Source organism: Sorex araneus, chromosome X, assembly GCF_027595985.1.
Source record: "Sorex araneus isolate mSorAra2 chromosome X, mSorAra2.pri, whole genome shotgun sequence".
Classification (NCBI taxonomy): Eukaryota; Metazoa; Chordata; class Mammalia; order Eulipotyphla; family Soricidae; genus Sorex; species Sorex araneus.
Genome location: NC_073313.1, coordinates 59,089,778 through 59,109,573, shown reverse-complemented (window position 1 = coordinate 59,109,573; position 19,796 = coordinate 59,089,778). Strand labels below are relative to the sequence as shown.

Below are 19,796 nucleotides of genomic sequence, written 5' to 3'. Positions count from 1 at the left end.
CCCCTCCCCCCACCATGCCAGGAACAAGATCTACCACCTCCAGCTCCTGCTGTCCCAGATTCTCCCTGCCCCCTTCTACTTGCCCATCTCAGCTGCACAGCTCCAACACTACACCCCTGCCCCCCACTCCAGCTCACTCGAAAGGCATACTCCCCAGGCAGGCCCCCTCGGCCCATGAGCTAAGTCTCTTTGGAGTCCACCCTCCCAAACAGCCCATCCTGCCTCCATCCCTAGCCCAGTACACTCTTCCCTGAGGCCCACTGAGAAAGCACTTTCCTAGGAGCTCACCCTTGCTCCTTGCTCCAGCTCCAACAAGCCTGCAGCTGAGTCCTTCCCGTCCTCCCTGTCGTGTGAGAAGAACAAGTACTTTCTTCTTTTGGCCCCTAAACGTGTGGGGGACACCCAGAACAGGCACACTCCCCTGGATAGTCTTTGGACCTTCCAAAACGCCTATCACTAAAGCCTGAGCTGCAATCCTCCCACAGTTGCCCACCAGTAACTCTGCACTGTAGCTCTTTCTCGGAGGGGAAGCACCCCGTCTTAGTCTTGGCCTCCCAAAGTGCCCAGGCCCTGAAAGACCTAATCCCTGAGTCCTCCTTGAAGCCATCCCAAACCCATCACCTACCGTTTCTGGCCCGCTTAATAGAAGCAGCCCTGTACAGTACCACGGAACTGGAACACTCACCCAGGTCGCCTTTCGATCCTGCAATGCAAAGCATCAAACTTCCAGAAGCTGTCCCAAGACCAAACTCATTCCTCTCCCCTCCCTGCCTACACCCGCCCCACTTCTCCCGACCCCAACCCCCGCCTCCTGCCACCAGCAACCCGCCACTAGAGTCATCTGAAGAAAAACAGTGCCCGGGTGGGTGATCCCCGAAGCGAGCACCCCCTCTTGGATAGTCTTTTAACCTGCCAAAGCACCTATCACTGAAAGTGAAACTCGACCATCTTCCCCCGATACCAGTGGAAGTAGCCATCCCTTGCCCATCCCACTGCTGCTCGTGAAGCATTGGTAACTTGCCAGTGCAGACCCAGAGAAAAATCTCCCCCTGTGTGGGGCCCCCCACCGAGTGCACACCCTCAATCACTATGTCTTTCGACCTCCCTAAAGGCCCATCACCAAAGCTCAAGGCCAAGTCCTCCCAGATGTCGACTGAAGTCGGCCCCTTCCCCCTCAAGCGTGCACAAGTAGTCCCCCTCTCTAGCCTACTGAGAAAAAGCATCCACTATGTGGGGGTCCGTCTTGTGTAGTCATGCAACCTCCCAAAGCCCCTATCACTAAAGCCCTCCCTTTTGAGCCCTCCCTTCTGCCACCCACAGCGACTGGGCCCCCACCAGCTCCCCACCACCCCCACTGGTAGAGCGAACACCCCCATGCCAGAGCTGCCCAAGCGTCCCAAAGTACTTGTCGGGAAAGCCGGACGCTTCCCCATGCAGCTCTGGCCCAGCCCCAAGAAGCCTTCTGACTACAGGCTGCCCTCCACCTTCTGTGTCGGGCATCCGGCCGTACGGCCCAGACCTCGCCCTCCTCGCCGCTCCCCCCAGGCCGCCATTTTCTTCCAATTCGACCACCTTTCTTCCCCCGAAGAATGCCAGTGGGCATGCCGCAGAGGCAGGGTGGGGTGGTGGGGGATGGGGTGGGGGTAGTGAGAGGGATACTGGGATCATTAGTGAAGGAGAATGGGCACTGGGGGAGGGATGGGTAAACGATCACTGTATGAGTGAAATGCAAACACAGAAGTTCATAAGTTTGTAACTGTACATAACGGTTATTCTCTAATAAAAAAAATTTTTTAAAAGAAAGCCAGTGGGCATCCTCCCATGTACAACCCCATGGCGGCCCCCACGTTCGAGTCATGGCCCCCCGGCTGCAGACTCCTCCCTATCCTTACCCGCCAGCCTCCCTCCCCTCTGACCTCAGACCCCCCTACCTGCGCCGTACCCCGGCAAGCCTTGCCGTCCCCGATCCCATGCACAGCCTTCTCCCCTGGGCCCCAGAAAACACCAGCTGCCATCTCGGACCCCCAACCGCGGGCCCCGGCTGAACCAGAAGCCCCCCTTACTGTGTCTGCCCCTCTAACTCTAACCGGAAGGATCCGCGGAACCCGCTTGGCGGTTGCAGCCAGGAACCGCGTGGCCCTCTCCTCCGCAGGCTGTTGAGTGAAGGGCCGAGCGATGCGCCCTCCCACAATTCTCCAAATAAGGACAGAAAGTTCTAGAGCTCGTGCCAGACAGACAGGTGATTGGCTGAAAAGAGCATGTGACAAGGCGCCGTCCTACTATAACAGCGAATAGCGGAGGCCAGATCTCTGGGTGTGGGCGTGGCTGCGCCCCTCCCAGCAAGGCGAGCCCCCGGGGCTTGCGTGCAGCGGTTCTGGCGCCTCGACCAACAGAACAAAGCCACAAAGTAATGGATTTGGGGAGCAAGCTTGCAAATGGACAGCCCCTGTGCCAAATTGATCTGTCACTTTATGTTTGTTTGCCAGTGAGACTAGCCAGTACATATGTCTATACTTTTGCTGGTTTCTTGTCTCTTCTCATTTACTGAGTCAGGAGTGTTAGATTTTGCAATAACATTGTGGAGATACTCATTTCTTCCTTTGTTTCTGTCAAAGTTCATTTCCCATACGCGCAGAAGCTGCTTTCGGATACACAAATATTGTTGTAACCTACAGTTACCATCAGAGAGCCTAGCAAGCTACCAATAGTATCCCGCCCACCCGGCAGAGCCTGGCAAGCTACCCGTGGTGTATTCGAGATGCCAAAAACAGTAACAACAAGTCTCACAATGAACTCACAGTGGAGACGTTACTGGTGCCCGCTCGAGCAAATCGATTAGCAGGATAACACAGGATAACAGTGCTACAGTTACCTTCATGGCATTATTGCCTTTTATTTGTCTGCTGTTAGTAGGTTCAGTCCCATTTTCTTTAAATAAACTTGGCTTCTTTCTTCGTTTTCATAAACTGCCATTTCATGGGCATGTTTAGCCTTTTAACACTGAGTGTATTCTTTCCTACAACCAGATTCACATCTCTACTTTTCTGACTGCCTGAATCCTTTTGGGCTTCTAGTTTTTAAAAAATGCCAACAAGGCACCCCTCGATTCTGGTTTCTGGTAAGTCCAAATTCAAGAACTAGAAGATTCTCTGCTGAAAAACCCAGGTCTGCGGGACTTGTGACTGAAATCTCCAGCCTAGCACAGAGTCAGGAATGGGCACCCCCCCATCTCCCTGTGCTTCTAGTAGCCAGGCAGTCACGCCCAGGAACTGCCTCTGGCACCATATGATCTCATTAAGGGCCATGATCCAGAGACTCAGAAATAAATCTCTTGGAAGACAGCAACAAAGAGAAGCCTCTGTACCCCAAAGTCACCATCCAGTTAAAAAATAAATTAACCTTACCTGTATAACAGTATTTAAAATTTTAGAATTCCTGGAGAGTGTGGCCGCAAATGATATCTCATTCTTATGCAAGGGCTTAATGGCTCCATAGTGAAATACCACAATCTTCACAAACTTTCCTCTAAGGAAATTTTTAGTGGATTATTCATAACAAGCAATACAAAATAAATTATTTAGGTTCTGATTTGGGGGCAGAGTTTGGAGATCAGGGTGGAAACATTTGAAATATGGTGGTGGGATTGGTGTTAGAATATTAAACGTAACAAATTACTGTGAACAACTTTATACAAATAAAATATACAATGGAATACTATGCAGCTGTAAGAAAAAAGGAGGTCAAGAATTTTGTAGTTAAGTGGATGGGCATGAAAAGTTTCATGCTGAGTGAAATGAGTCAGAAAGAGAGAGACAGACATAGAAATATTGCACTCATCTATGGTATATAGAATATCAGAGTGGGAGACTAATACCCAAGAACCGTAGAAATAAGTACCAGGAGGTTGACCCCATGGCTTCGCGGCTGGCCTCACGTTCCGGGGAAAGGGCAACTCAGAGAAGCGATCACCAACTACATTGTAGTTGAAGGCCATGTGGGGGAAGGGAGTTGCGGGCTGAATGAGGGCTAGAGACTGAGCACAGCGGCCACTGAACACCTTTATTGCAAACCACAACAGCTAATTAGAGAGAGAGAACAGAAGGGAATGCCCTGCCACAGTGGCAGGGTGGGTGGGGGGGAGATGGGATTGGGGAGAGTGGGAGGGACGCCGGATTTACGGGTGGTGGAGAATGGGCACTGGTGAAGGGATGGGTTCCCGAACTTTGTATGAGGGAAGTATAAGCACAAAAGTGTATAAATCTGTAACTGTACCCTCACAGTGATTCTCTAATTAAAAATAAATAAATTATAAAAAAAAATTTAAAAATAACCAAAAATGTTAAAAAGAACTAGAAAATTCTGTGTCTGGCAAAACCCCACTTTCTAATTTATGGATGGGTGTGGCAAACAAACCCAGGAAATTCTAGGGGCCTTGGGAAGGAAGGGGGCTCCCAAGCAGTGCTCAGGAATCCAGGGGCCCACCTAGAGGTGTGCTGTTCATCATGAGGGTCCTAAAGTGGCGGAAAACCTCCTGAAGTACTAAGGTGCTGATTGCTTTAAACACCCTGAGAACCACCCTCTTCCAGGAACAGAGCCTAGTACTATACATGTGAGATATATACCTGAACTGCCATCTTCTCTCTCTCTCTCTTTCTCTCTCTCTCTCTTTCTCTCTCTCTCATGGTCTCTATTACCATTGTTTCATTTGTTTTTGTTGTTGTTATTTTGGGGCCACACCTGACAGTGCTCAGGGCTTACTCGTGGCTCTTCACTCAGAGATCACTTCTGGCAGATTTGGGGTTCCATACGGGGTTCTGGGGATCGAAGGAGTGTCTGCCGCATGCAGGGCAAGTGCATTAGCCACTGTACTATCCGGTCCTGCTGCTGTCACTTTTATAAGGGCATAAATCCCATTCACAAGCACTGCGCCCTCATAACCTAGTCACCCCCAAAGGCCCCATCTACAAAAGCCATAACATTCGGGATTAGGATTGAATATGAAAATTTAACACAAACACTCAGTCTATCTAGTTTGATTCTTATGCTCCCCCTTCCTGACTAGGATAAAAACAATTTATTTTAAAATTTCTCCTTTAGGGGCTGGAGCGATAGTAAAAGGGGTAGGGAATTTGCCTTGCTCGTGGCTGACCTGGGTTCAATCCACAACATCCCATATGGTCCCCCAAGCACTGCCAGGAGTAATTTCTGAGTGCAGAGTTAGGAGTTAGCCTTGAGCACTTCCAGGTGTAAGCAAAAAAAAACACTATTTTTTTAGTGCTTGCTCTAGATGTTAAAATATATATTCTTAATTTTTCACTATTGTGCTTGGCTGCTTCACACAAATAATGTAAGACTCTCTACTGTGTACATTTATTCCCCATCCACCCATTTCTTTGTATCCAGCTACACATATTACAAACCCCACACTATGTCATTCTCACTTTCACTTTGAATAGCTGTACGCATTATAAAGAGATTAAGAAAAACAAGTGTCTTTATGCTTCCCGCATAGGCGCCAACTCCGCCTCCAGATGAAGGTTTCCCTCTGCTCTCAGTGTTTCCTCAAGCTGCCCCAGCTCCTTTAGCATCTTTAGTGCAGCCCTGTTGATGAATTCTCTTGGTTTTCATCTGCTATCAAAGGGTACTCACTTCCCCTCCTTCATTTCCGAAGGATCTTTTCTCTGGATCGAGGCAGGGACTGAGGGAGTAAAAGCTGTTTGTGTGCTGGTCGGTTTGTGCGTGTGCTTGTTTTGCACTTTGAAGCCCCTGCTCTCCGTTGCTGCCAACGAGAATCAGAGGAGATTCTTGTTAATATTTGCCTGCACGGTGGTGCTTTGCCGCATACTGTCTGCTTTCAAGATTTTCTATTTATGTTCCCTTTCAGCGACTGGACTATGATGCGTGTGCCTCCATGTGGCTTCTCTGTGGATTTATTCTTGACGTCCTGAGAGCTTCTAGAATCTGATCATATTTATCTCCCAATCTGGGGAATAGCCATCCTCTTTCTCATTGCCTGATTGCTCCTGTGATCCCACACTCGCTAATGAATTTCTTTGCATTGTTCTCGCCAAGACACTGTCCTTTTCTCCTCCTCTCACTCTGTCCCAGCAGATCTTTTCCCTGACATGCACATCTTTTCTGTGGCGCTCCAGTCATCACCCTTCTGACATGCACACCTTTCCCTTCTGCAGCTATTTGCAATTCACAAAGTTAGCATTGGTTCCTCTCAGGAGAGATTTTCCTCCCTGTTGAGATATTCTCTTTCAAAGGTGAATTCTGAGAAAGTTCCAAGTCAGGTGTGTTTTCTGCCACTGCTTTAAGCACCCTGGAAAAAAGTATACTCCCTGCCTCCCAGGGGGCCTCAGCAGCACGCTTGTGGCCCCCGGCTCTCGTTTTCTCTGGTTTCTCCAGAGTGAGATACTTGCTGCTTTTGGAAGAATGGCCGTGAGGCTTCCCACTACCCACACGAGATGCAGCATGGATGGTGGAACGGGTCAGGGAGCTACATCAAGGACCAGTGGGGAACCTCTCCAGCAAACCGAGGGCCAGGTGCACAGCTGCAGTAGGGGCTGTGTGTGGGGGTCTGCTCTGCCTGGAAGTGTGGCTCCCTTCTGGGGTATAAGCCTGGCCCCAGAGGCTGGCCGCTGTGTGTCCTGTCACTCCCGGGGTTTCCCAGGGCCCCAAGTCCTACGGCATAAAGGACCAGGCTAGAGAGTCATTTGTTCCCCATTCCAGCCCTGCCACCCACCTGCAGGGAACTCCCCCTACACACACACGGTGTGCCCACCCTTTTCCCCAACTGCCTGGGCTGGCAACATTCCCTGTTAGTCTCTGGGACTCTGAAGACACATGTGCAGGACCTGCATGCACCACACATCCTGTCAGCCACAGCAGGCCTACCCTCAGGATGGGGGCCGCTGCCTGAGCCATTGCCAGAAGCCCCCGAGCTGGCCTTCTCTGCCCCCCAAAACCCTCCCAAGCCAAGACCTCACTCATGTCCAGCTAGCGATTCCCCTGGACCCTTTCTCCTGGCCCCAGGGGTCCTGGAGACCAGCTGCAGAGCCAGAAAATGTGGGCTGAGCACTGAGCAGGCCCAGTGGAGCCCCAAAGATTCCAGGGTTCCTGCATGTGGTCAGAGGAGGTTGGGCAACCTGGCATGCTGTCAATGAGGCAAATCCTTGGAATTCTTCCAACGGCATGGGGCAGAGAGAGAGCACTGGATTTGAGGTGCTTGTCACACACAGTTAACCTGGGTTCCATTCCCTGAGCCCCATAAGGTTCCCTGAGCCCCACCAGGAGTGATCCCGGAGGTCAAAGTCAGGAGGAAGCCTTGAGCACTGCCAGGTATGGCCCACAAACAAAACAACATCAAAATTAAAAAAGTTTTGGAGCCAGAGAGATAGTGCAGTAGGTAGGGTGTTTGCCTTGCATGTGACCAACCAGGTTCGATCCCTGGCATCCTATATAGTTCCCCCAAGCACCTCCAGGAGTGATTCCTGAGTTCAGGGTCAGGAGAAACTCCTGAGAATTGCCTAAAAATAAAAAAGAAAGAAAGTTCATATTGTAAAGGTAAAAGAGTTCTGCAGGGCTGCTCAATGGCCCCAGGACGATGGGAACTCATTTGTTTCTCTGCAGAAGTGGCCCTGTGGCTTCTACTCAGACAAGGTGTCTTCTCTACAAGCAAAGTTTTTTTGAGGCGGGGCAGTGGCAATAAAGTACCCCACATGGGTAACACTGGGCCACTGCCAGTCTGTGGCCGAGACATGCCCCTCATAATTCCCAGTGGCCCCATTCATTGCTCTCTCGACCTTGTCAGGCTGCTTTATGATCGCTGCTTAATCCTCAGTTCAGATCTTTAGATCTGAACCTCTTTGTGTCTGAAAAGATCATTTTCCCCCAAAATCATCAGTCACCTGATGCTTAGGGCGAGGCTCTCCCCTATTCAACCCCCACCCCGAAAAGGGCCAGACTACAGTGGGATCCAGTGGCCACGAGGGCCTTCCCCACTGTTTGAGGGCTGATCTCCCACTCCTCTGAACCGGAAACACCCTAAAGAGGTGCCCTGGAAAGCAGGCTGCGTGGGAACACAGACACGGAGACCCCTCACTGCAAGAGGGGCACTGACACTGGGGGGTGGAGGGCAGGTGGGCAGGGCTGAGCCCATTCCAGGCAAAGCCAGGGATCCCACCGGCTGGGAAGGAGCCTGCTGCCCACCTCCCTGCCATGGCCTCCTTTGTCTCCTCTGCCCATCCCTCCCCACGATCCCCCGTCCAATCTCACTGGACGCCCATTTCATCCTGACTCTGGGGAGTTGGTCCCCTGCCTGCTGGCTGACTGGACAAAAGGATCCGGATCAAATCCAGGAGAGCTTCTTGACCCAGACACTTTCTCTCCCCCCCACCCCTGTCCCTTTGGGGGGGGGGGGCTGCGCTGGACAAACTACTGCCTCCCGGAATCCTTGGAGAGGACTGGGTAGCTATGGAAAATCCCTGGGGTGAGCAAGAGACGGGCCAGAACCCCTGTGGGGCGTAGGGCGGGAGCGGGGTTGGGCATCCCTCCCACCGTGCCGCGCATGCTCCGTGCCCCCCCCCATTACCACACCGGGGCTGCCCCGGCCCCGCCCGCTCCGGCCCGCGCCCGAGACCGTGGCATGGGTGCCAGACAGGACTGGCATGCGGGTTCTCTCTTGGAGGATGCGCCTCGCGGGCAGCGCTCCCAACCAAGTTAAGACTCGGTGGAAGCCCAGCCGTCTCCTGGTGGCAACGCCCGGGAGGGCTGCTTGGAGGCGGCAGCCTTGGTTTCTGTCTGCCTGAGATCGTGAGACAGACACCCGCGGGCGCCTGCGGAGCCCCCCCCCCACCCCTCCGGTACACGACGCAGGTAGAAGGGCTGGGAGGGAGCGAGCATCGGGACGCCCCAGCGTGCCCCGGGCACTCCCCTCCGTCTAGACGCTCTGAGGGACGAGAGGAGACGGCCCGTAGGCCGCCCACGCCCCGGCTTGCTCCGAGCGCGCCTCGCCGCTGTCCCGAGACTGGGAGAGACGCCGTCCTGCGAGCTGCCGGGTAAGTTCGGGTTTGGCACCTGAGCGGGCCACCGCGGGCACCGGCGTTGGGGCGGGTGCACTCCTGCGCGGACGCTCTAGCCCGTTGCCCGCAGGTCTCTGCTCCAGAGGTCCTAAGTGTGCCCCCGCCAGTGGGGGCAGTGTCACCTAGGTGATGCGGGATCGGCAGCGAGCAGTCTGCCAAGGAAGCCTGGGAAGGAAGGAGGCCGGGCTCCAGGGGGAGTGAGCGGCTGGCGCTGGCCCGGACAGTTCGCCGTGCGCAAGCCCGCCCCGGCTGCCCAGCGGAGTGGGCCTTCCAGATCCAGGAAACTGAGCCCAGGGTGGTCCCTCCACCCCTCCCCCGCGCGGGCCACACACGGTAAACAGCAAACGCTGGGGGAGAGATCCAGGTGGGAAACGGTGGGGGCGGGGAGACAGCTTAAATCGCGTGGCTAGAAGGCTTCATTGAGAAAACTCCCAGACAGCTCCGTGCTCGCTGGGAATAGCCGTCCGGGCAAAAGCACTGTGGCCACGAAGCCACTTGAGTGAGAGAAATGGGGAGCCGGGAAGGTGGAGGATTTGGACGCAGAGATGCACATGGGGAGGTCTGGGAGTACGGGGCCGCACCCCATCAAAAGGAACGCTTCCTGACGTCCTAGCAGAGCCTGGGGCCACCAGCACAGACGTGCCAAACTCCAGGGTGCCTGACCCAACCCCGGGCCTGGGGTCCTTTCTCCAGGGAGATGGCCGGTGATCTAAGTTCAGGGAAGCTCAGAGGGAGCCCCGAGGCGACACTAAGTGTTGACTTGCCGGATCCCAGAGGATGGCTCCTCGGTAGGAATATGCCCAGGGCAGGAGCCTGCCTATCCCTACAAGGGTTGAGGGCCTGTCGAGCCGGTGGCTCGCTGGCTTTCTCTTGGAGGGAGAGCGCCCTCTTGTGCTGTCCGGGGACATGGGCGCAGGAGCTCTGCTCGGCTTCCGCCGCCGCCGCCGCCCGTGCTGGTATGATTCTGCGGGCTGACACCTGTGGGCGCCTTCCTAGCTTCTGGTGTCAGCCCCCCCCTCCCGTGCCAGATGGACCCTATATCAGTTTCGGGGAAGCCTTTGCCCACCCCGCTCCCCCACCTTCAATTCTCTGCTCAAAAATCACGGGTTTGAGATGAAGCCACGCCCCCTTCTACAGGATCTTTCCAGATTCTTCCTTCTGTTTCATCTCTCCAGTGTCGCCCCCTCCCCCGCGGGGCTGCGTTGCATTAGGGGACATGGCGATGAGGCGCACATGACTCTGCATACCCCTCTGGCTCGGCTGGCACCTTGTTCTTCCCGGTACTCAGCCCAAGTGCCCTCTTGTGCAAGCTCGCAACCCCGTCCATCTTGGCTTTGGGGGACAAAAGAGAATATCTTTTTCTTCTTTCAAAATGTCTTCCAAAAATGACTCAAGAACTAGACGTACAGCCACTTTTCAAAACTTGAGCAGACCAGAGTTAGCTCCCGTGACCAGCCCCTGCAGCACACACATCCACTGGATACAGGGCAGGGGGTGGGGTGGGAGGTCACAGTGACACAGATGTAGCCAGAGGATGTGATCATCCCAGCCTGTTTTGGGAGGGGCTGGGAAGCACTCCTAACAGTGCTCAGGGCTTACTGCTGTCTCTGGGCTCGGGGATCACTCCTGGCGGGGCTCAGGGTACCCTGTGGGGTACCAGGGATGGAACCCATGTTGGCTGAGTGCAAGGCAAGTGCCTTCCACAGTGCATGATCTCTCCATACCCTCCTCTACAGATTTTACTGAGGCAAGGTTCACTTAACAGAAGGGGTGTCAGGTGGCCTTGGAGACCCGCCCTTGGTAAGGAGGTCAGTTGTGTGTGAGAAGAGTGGAGAAAAGATTTCCAAGAACATGGCTGCAATAGTAGTTCAAGTTCGCACTCAAAAAAAAAAAACGTGCCATTCTGCCAGGCCACAGGGGTGTGACGGCTTCGCCTCTGGGTTGGGTTCTTTGTCTTCAGCAGCTATAGCCAAACCTCCCCAGTTGCCATTCTGTTTCCTTTCTTCTCCAGGGACAGGCCGGGGGTCTCAGGTGACAGCTGCTTCCTTCCCATGGCACACCCGTTTATTTTTTTCTGATTTGGATGCTGCCCTGCAGGCAGGTAGAGTGACCAGGCTGCAGAGTACAGACTGCCTCCCGGTGGGAATGGTCATCTGCTTGCCCTCCTGGCTTGCTTCTTTCTTTATCTTCCTCTTTTCCCTTGGTTTTTGCTGAACTCATTTCATGTGAGATGAAGACCCAGCATTTTCAGGCCCATTTCTTGTAAGACAGCTGTATCTGTCACCTGGTGCCACTGGCCCTCCAGCTTTCGGGCACCAGTGCGGCCACATCACCCAGCCACGCCCCTGACTCTTCCCCTTGTTTCTGCCCAACCAGGAGAATGACTCATCTTTTTATTTTTTTTGGGGGGGGTCACACCCGGCAATGCACAGCGGTTCCTCCTGGCTCTGCACTCAGAAATTACCCCTGGCGGTGCTCAGGGGACCATATGGGATGCTGGGAATCGAACCTGGATCGGCCGCGTGCAAGGCAAATGTCCTACCCGCTGTGCTATCGCTCCAGCTCCAGAATGACTCATCTTTTGGGTGTCACCCCATGGCGGTGTCTTTAAGTGGTTCTCAGGCATCTCTACACAGTGGAGCTCAGGTCCAAAGGCCGTTTAGAATGGGGCAGCCACTACCCTCCACATGTGCGCCCATTGCTGATGTATCCCCTATGCCTTTGCCAGCTTAGGGCAACAGAGGATGGGGAGGCAACTTGAGGCCCCGTGGTCTCTGATTGGTGACTGGGTTCGGCATGTCGTCTTGCAGGAGCACTCCTAGGGTCAACCCAGAACTCCAGACACAGGGCTCACAAGTTCCTTCTTGGCAGTGCTGGCCATGGCAGGGTGCAGTGATTGTAAGGGAGGCCTGGCCCTGCATGGCACTTGCAGCCACGCCCCAGCTGGGTTCCCCTCACTCTAATGTCCATCAGGTGGGACACAACCCACTGCCTGGCCCGATCTGCTTTGCCACTGGAAAAACCTTTTCAGACCTTTCATGACGCTCAGCTCTCGCCAGCTACTGTGGCTGCCCACTTTCAGTGCCACGGACACCAAGCTTGGGGCTGTACCCTTGACCCACCCTGTGGCAGTGCCCACCCCTGTGGATCTACCGAGCCAGGTCTTTCTCTTCTCCAGAGCCCAGCTCTGTGTAGTGGAAGCTGGTTGCACAGCAGTTTTCCAGAGGCAGCAATTGGGGTCCCAGTGGAGCTCCCCAGGGTGGGGTGCTGGGAGGAAGGGTGGGCTGGTCCCCGGGCAGTGTGAGGAAAGAGCCACTTCTGTCACCTGGCTTCTACTCTGGAGGGGACAGAAGCCCAGCACGGAAAGTGGGATGCCCCACCCCCCCAGCATGCCTGTTGGTTCTGATCTGTGGTACCTGGAGGGAGGCTCCCAAGGAAGCCACTGGAGTGGCAGGGACAAGCCCAGGGACCCAGATCAGTGGCACAGGGACAAGTGCTGGATGGCCCTCATGCTGCCCTCTCCTCCTCAGCTCTGGGGTACCCAGCCATGGAGGTCCCCTTCCCAAAGGCCAAACCCAAGGTAAGTGGGGTTTCCCGACTAGGGAGCCGTCACCTCTGCCTCTTCCCCTCCATTGCCACTCTGCTCCTCTTCTGCCAGCCGAGGCTGCACTGAGCACCCCCACTTCTTAGTTCCAGATGCTTATTTGGTTGCTTTATTTCCATTTGGTTTGGTTTTGGCTTGGGGGCCACACCTGGCTGTGCTCAGGCTTACTCCTGGCTCTGTGTTTAGGGATCACTGCTGGCAGTGCTCAAAGACCATATGGGATGCCGGGAATGGAACCCAGTTCCACACATGCACGGCAAGCATCCTCCCCGCTGTTCTGTCTTTCTCCGGCCCCCCAGCAGCTGCTTGCTTCTGCATCACTGGACCGCCCCCAGCTACTGAGCCCCTTGTGTTCCCTTTCCTCGCTGCCAGTGCCTCCGGGATGCTTGTGTCGTGCCAAACTGTCTCGACCACGGGGATGGCTCTGTTTTAGGTGTCCGTGTCTTTTGAAGATGTCTCTATGAACTTCACCAAAGGCGAGTGGAAGCTCCTGGGTTTAAAGCAAAAGGTTCTCTACAGACAAGTGATGCTGGAGAACTACCACCACCTGGTGTCTCTGGGTAAGGGCCACCGCACACCCGCGCCCTCAGGCTTAGTTTCTTTTTCTGCTTCAGCTTGTATACAGGCCAGTCTCACGGGGTGACCCAGGTACTCTCTAAGGGATAAGCACCTTGCAGTGCACACTCTGCCCTTCCCCACCGGGGTTTACATGAACCTTTAGCAGATAAATCTATGGCTTAACTGACCCCTTGCCACCCCGAACATAGATGCAAGCTCCATCAACACTGTTTCCCACTGTCAAAACTTGATTTGTTTTGTCTGTTTGTTTGGGGGCCACACCTAGTAGTTATTGGGGCTGATTCCTGTCTCTGTTCAGGGATTACTCCTGCTGGTACTTGGCAGGCACCATATAGGGGGTTGGGATTGAGCCCGGGTCAGCTGCAGTGACACAAGCAACTTGCCCCCTGCACTATCTCTCTAGTCCCAAAACTTTATCAGGGTTGTGATTCATCTTTATCAGGGTTGTGTTTTACTTTCCTTCTGCCTGCTAGACTAGCAGCAGTCTCATTGCCTGGGATTAAGCCCCAGGGGTCCTGGACACCTGAGACAAGGCATGACTTGGCCTCTGAGACCCAGGGCAGCTGCAGGCACCCAGCTAGTCCACAACCACATTGAAGAGTCCACTTAACAACGAACCAGGATTTCAGGACTGGGTGCTGGAGCCAGAGCGTCCCTCTGCTGCCAGGCCAGGCTTCCCCCACCTTGCACCTCGTAACCACTGCCTTGGAGATTGCAGGGTTCTATTGGTTCCACCTCTTCTCATTCACAGATTTGACTTTTATGATCAGAGAGGGAGATTAACCTCTTCCCCTTTGCTTCTTTATTACCCTCATCAAGCAGATCTGGGGTTCCCAGGAAAGTTCTGGAATACCCAGATGAGTTTAGTATAAGTAAGTGAGGCATAGGTTCTGTTTGATGGTGACACAGGGGACTCCAGGTTTTAGGGGGCCGGCAATCCCTTATCTCCCCTATGGCTCCCTGCTCTTCCTCTTCCTCTGTGGTTTGGGGTCTCCATAGAACTCCCCCCTGTCTACAAGTGGGCTGCGTTTCTTGGGCCAAACATGAACTCCCCATCTTCTTGACCCCTCCGCCCCTGCTTGGGGCTCTCTGTGCCTGTATGTCCCCTGCACCTTCAGAACCCCCAACTTCCTTAGAGGGATTCTGTCATTTCTCACCACCATCCCACTGACAGAACCTTCTAGAGAGTTCTTCCTTCTCTGTAACCTGAAGGCAGTAAGTCTGGGCTGAGCTCTGCAGCGAACTATGTGCTTGCTTCCATGGACAGGACTCGCATCCTCTAAGCCTGACCTGATTGCCTGGTTGGAACGAGGCAAGCAGCCCTTGCTAGCAACCCCCTGCACGTGGGGCACAGTGGTGCAGGAAGGTAAGTGAAGGGGGCCCCGAGAGCGGTCAGGGGCTGGTGGAGGGACGCTGCTGCCTTGGCTGGGGGATTCTCTTTGTCACTGTGACACATCTAAATCTCCCGGGGACAAAGCTCCTCTGTCAAGGTGCCCGATGCCACCTGACACCAATGCCACCATCCCCAGCTCATGTCTGTCCGTGAGCCTCTTGTTCCCTGCCCCCCAATCCTCATCTGCAGTCAAGAGTGACCCTATCTGGTATTCTAACCTGACAGGTGACAGGCTGAAGAGCAAGTCACGGGTTTCCAAGCAGAAGCCCGGCTCCAAGGAACCACAAGAGACCAATCTCCCACATGGCGGTGAGGGCCAGCCGGCCAGCCAGCCAGAGAGAGCACTAACTCCTGGAGGGAAACGGGTTGATGCTCCAAAGCCAGGTTTTGTGGGGGGTGGTCCTGGCAGCAAGAAAGACACAGGCGGCCCTGCGGCTAAGGAGGGAGAGGGTGTGCAGGGGAGAAAGCGCCGAGAGAGACAGAAAGCACGCCCCAGGCCCAAGCGCCCCCAAAGCACCGATAAGCTGTTCCTCTGTGAGCAGTGCGGGAAATGCTTCAACCGAAGCTCCAACCTCATCAAGCACTGGATCATCCACAGTACCGAGAAGCCGTACGAGTGCTCCGTGTGTGGGAGGCTGTTCCGGAGAAGCTCCGCCCTCCAGGAGCACGAGCGCATCCACAGTGGGGAGAAACCCTACAGCTGCGCTGAGTGTGGGAAGACGTTTACCCGCAGCTCCAACCTCATCAAACACCAGGTCATCCACAGCGGGGAGAAGCCCTTCAAGTGTCCCGAATGTGGGAAACTCTTCCGCCGCAGCTTTGCGCTCATGGAGCACCAGCGCACCCACAGCGGTGAGAGGCCATATGCCTGCCCTGAGTGCGGGAAGTCCTTCAGCCGGAGCTCCAACCTCATTGAGCACCGGCGAATCCACAGCGGCAAGAAGCCGTACACATGCAGCGAGTGTTCTAAGGCCTTCAAGGGGATCTCCCAGCTCATCCACCACCAGAACGTCCACAGGGAAGAGAAGGCGTTCTCATGCCAGGAGTGTGGAAAGGCCTTCCAGGGTCGCTCAGGCCTCAGCCAGCACCGGCGCGTGCACAGAGACGAGCAGCCCTACAAGTGCAGCCGCTGTGGGAAGGTCTTCAGCAGACGCCCCAACCTCCTCAAACACCAGCTGCTTCACGACAAGGAGCAGCCCGGCCACTGCTAGCCACCACAGGATCGCAAGAAACAGTGTGCAGCGAGCAAGGTGAGTTTTTTGAGGAGACCAAAGGTCAGTCACCTTCAGAAATGCATGGCAGGATCGTGGCTGGGAAGGCTGTCTCCTCCACCTGCAGAAAACCCACCATGGCTGTTAACCGAAACGTTGGTGGTTCGTGCCCACCCAGAGACGCTAGTTGTGTAAAAACACAAAAAAGAAAAGGGAGTGTGCACCACACCGGGGAGCTTGATGGCGATGATGAGGCAGGCAAAGGAAGGAATGGAGGCAAGCCAGTTGGTCTTAATCGCAGTTTATTCCATTCCCATCTCCATTCTCCTCTGATTCTCCTCCTGCTTCTTCCTCCCCCATGCTACTTCATTCTCCTTCTCCTCTGGATCTGGATTTCTATCTGGCTTCTCCAGATCTGGCTCTGGGACTCGCACTGGGACTGGCCGGGGACAGGCCCCGGAACTGGCCCTGGAACTCGACAGCACTCGCCCCAGCCCACTCTCACAGCCTGGTTAAATCCCTAAGAATGAGGGGTTGGGGCTTACACATAGGTGTGGTTACAATCAGTAGGGAGTAAAGTTCTATCCCTTAGGGGATGCTTCCACTAGGACAGAATCTCTTTCAGCAGGACACCCGCCCAAGAGCAGAATCCCATGGGTGTGTTTCTCCTCTCCTTGTCCAACTAACATATAAGTATTCATATTATAAATCATTTTGTATGGACATAGCAAGAGATGCATTAAGCTTATAGAATTGCTCTCCTGGGGACACCTCGATCTCAGACTACAGTGCTCAGGGAAGATTAGTCTTTCCTAGCCCTAGCAGGGTCCTAGTCTCGTCGTTGCTTTTGGATCATGACATGACATGTCCGTGACCAATCTCTTAGCATATAGTTAAGCATTAGGCACTTTGGCCAGGCCCATCTCGATGCCAGGGTAGCACATAACTCACTACTTGCCCTGGGTCCATCCCGTCCCTCGTCAGGACCCTGCTTTTGGGGGTGCTAGGAATTAAGGGCAGCTGAGGCTTAAGTTGAGAAAGCAGATGCCCGGGAGTGAATAATATTTGAAGCCAATTAAGTCCCATGTTACCAAAGCATATTAACAATTGTCTTTCTTTGTCCATACAAAAAGGATATTGTTTTAAAGTAAACTATTCAAAAGACATAAGAGAGGAGAAAAACAATATTAACTTACAATACAAGTTCACTGTCCTAGCAAGGTCTGACTTTACAAATTAACAGAGTTTGATTAGAGGAAGAGCAAATAACTAGTTGGGGAAAGGAGCATAGAAGTGATTACATATAGACAAAGGAGTGGGAGTAACTCGGGAGCACCTTGATGGGTGTGACTGATATACCTAAGCTCCTAGTGGCAAGGGGAGCAGGACATACCAATGTAGTCTAGAATTGTTTAGGGATTATTACCAGATAAGCCTAAACTCTGTGGCAAGGGAGAAAGGACAAACCAATGATATCCAACACCAAAGGGCACAGAAAGTTTGGCTCCGGGCTTCACAGAATATGGCCAATTCAGCCGCTCCCCTCCCATCTCTCCTGCCCTGAAAACAGTCATGCGTGCATAGAGTGTGTGTTGGTCCTGCAAGAAGCACTCTGGCCTGCCACTTTAGGAGGAACAAGACACCGGTGCTGGGCTGAGCGAGGCGACAGTCTGGGGTATCCCTCATGCTCGCTGGCTCCATCCAATGACAGGTCAGTGTTTTCAGGTGGAAGACTCATGAAACTCTTATGTCCTTTAAGGGATTCTCCAGAGTGGGGCCTTGAGAGAATCCAAAGGCATGGCTGTGGCAGGAGGCTGTGGACTGGACTGACATCCATTGAATTCACCAGAAACACCTGGAAGTGACCGAGGAAGTAAACACATGCCAGGCCGGGCCTGTCCTGCCAGCCTACAGGGAGAGGGTGCCTCCCCTGTCTACCCCTGCCAAGTGAACTGACCTTTGCCCCAAAGCTGCTGTTCAAAGGAGCCCAGCCCAGCCGCTTCTTCTGGGTGTCTGGGGGTCCCACGACGGCAGGGCGTGAGAACTTTGCCCTTCTCCCCAGAAGAAGCCTTTTCTCCCACTAGACTCCCACGGCACTCCCATCCTGCAGGTGAGAAGGAGAAATGCAGCCTGATGCTGGTATCCTGTCCCACAGCCTGTATCTGACAGGTTCCATGAGATAAGTATTTCTGTGCTCAGGGCTACAAGAGTGAAGCGCTTATTATCCCTAAAACATTGGAAATTCTCCCAATGGACCTCAGACAGCAGATGGGTCTCCAGTGGCCCAACAGCATTTATGGTGGCAAGGTAGGACATTGCCAGCCCAGGGACAGGCTACCACAGTGGCACCCAGCCAAGGAAGCTTGTCTGGGAGTGAGTTGGTGCCCACTCCACATTGCTTTGCCCATCTGTGTCCAGAGCGCTGCCCTTAGAGCTTTCCTCCTGCGTCCTAATGCACTGCCACCTCCTTCCAGGAGAGCAGTGCCAAGTGGGCGCTGAGCTGGAGTGCATACTCGTCACCTTCCATCCCTGCCAGACGGGATGGTTCAAGACCCCATAAACGGCACCCTCCTAGGCACACTTCTGGGCATCCCCATCACAAGGATGCCTTCAGGAGGGAGTGACAGCCAGACCCGCTTTTATACAGAGGTGGGAACTGAGAGCCTCGCTCTCAGCTTTCACACAACAGGCCTCTGTCTCCTGGTCCCGTGACTATTGTCTTCTCTGCTGCCAAGGATTTGGCCTCCGTAAATCCTTGTTCCATGGTTACTGTTTAGCAGGAGAACCCTAGCCAGATCTCAGGCTCCCCGGAAGAAAGTAAGGGCAGGGCTTAGAGCTTTGAGCTCCCATGGAGCTCGTGGAATCCACAGGGTTACTTTTTGAGGTCCCACCTGTGTGCAGGTGGGGCAGCTTTCCCCACCCCCTGCACACAGCTTAGGGCATCACAATGCTGGGCTCTGCCCTGTGGCTGTGGGTACTGCAGTGACCCCACATTCTGCTGTGCCAGGCTTGGTTCTTGATGAGGCTCGATTCTCCCAGACTCCAAGGAAATGGTTCTGGGGGAAGGAGGGTGAGAACTGAGGCCATTCTGGAGTCCAGGTGTTCCCCACACCCCGGGATATCAACAATGGGTGTCTTCATGCTCACAGGGCCTCCCACTCCTCAGACTCTTCCCCCTTGCTTGCTGTTTACTGCTGGATCTGTATCGGGCCAGCACCCTTGGTATGAATGAGGCTGCACTGTGTCTTTCTCTGGCAGCTTTGGGGATGCCGTACAGTCACCCAAGAAGCAGAGGAGTTCCGCTGCATGTCCACCATGAAACCATCATGCAGGGAAGACAGTGAACGTGTCCATCCTTCGCCACCCAGTGCTGCCACCCGACCCTCCCTGTGCTCAGATTGTCATGTGGGAAATAGTCCTCCCGGGTGATCCACACTCACTGCTCCCCAACTCACTACCTCCCCCAAACACCTGCCCACAGCCGTGACAAATAAATGTGATGCATTTGTGCACCAGTATCAGCGTGTCTCCATTGCTCCCGCCATGGTAAAGTTGATTAACACGAAGGACTTCCAACCTGTTTCCCAGGGCAGGAGAGTAGGCAGACCTCCATGTCCTGGTGGCTGGAGAGGACTAATTCTCAGGTGTGGGTCTTCACACAGCATCTTTCAGGCCTTGACGGCCGTGCATGTGTCTGCTTTGCAGAAATGGTATTCAGATCTCTCATTGATGGCTTGGCTTTGCTTATGTAAGAGGTCAAGATCCAAGTCTTTTGTCAGTTATGTGCTTTGCAAATACTTTCTCCACATAGTAACTTAAGTTTGCATTGTCGTAGACTTTGGGGAGAGGAGAGGAGGTTGTGCCACAGCTAGTGATGCTTAGGAATTCCTCCTGGCCTTGCATTCAGGGATCACTCCTGGTGG

The 19,796-nt window shown here is 54.0% G+C and overlaps 1 protein-coding gene across 7 annotated transcripts; it reads left to right on the top strand.

Annotated features, from left to right (window-relative positions):
• The first annotated feature begins 8,644 nt into the window (after window positions 1–8,644).
• Window positions 8,645–19,362, top strand: ZFP92 (ZFP92 zinc finger protein). 7 transcript variants are annotated; one of them, XR_008627465.1, is made up of 6 exons: window positions 8,645–9,062; window positions 12,617–12,666; window positions 13,124–13,250; window positions 14,537–14,635; window positions 14,888–17,983; window positions 19,132–19,362. XR_008627465.1 is itself a non-coding variant. In XM_055123534.1 (6 exons), the coding sequence occupies exons 2-5, from the start codon at window positions 12,634–12,636 to the stop codon at window positions 15,871–15,873; spliced, it is 1,245 nt and encodes a 414-aa protein (XP_054979509.1). In that variant the 5' UTR covers window positions 8,645–9,062; window positions 12,617–12,633; the 3' UTR covers window positions 15,874–15,912; window positions 19,132–19,362. The 7 variants fall into 7 exon arrangements, 6 of the variants coding, with proteins under 6 accessions (XP_054979509.1, XP_054979508.1, XP_054979507.1 ...); XM_055123534.1 differs by having other exon boundaries at window positions 14,888–15,912; XM_055123533.1 differs by having other exon boundaries at window positions 14,888–15,912; window positions 17,444–19,362.
• The last annotated feature ends 434 nt before the right edge of the window (window positions 19,363–19,796 follow it).

Excerpts from the sequence above, each read along its gene's own strand:
- ZFP92 (XM_055123534.1), top strand. The coding sequence starts at position 12,634 with ATGGAGGTCCCCTTCCCAAAGGCCAAACCCAAG. Across the intron at positions 12,667-13,123 it reads TCCCAAAGGCCAAACCCAAG|GTGTCCGTGTCTTTTGAAGA; the intron begins GTAAGTGGGGTT and ends GCTCTGTTTTAG. Across the intron at positions 14,636-14,887 it reads GGGCACAGTGGTGCAGGAAG|GTGACAGGCTGAAGAGCAAG; the intron begins GTAAGTGAAGGG and ends CTAACCTGACAG.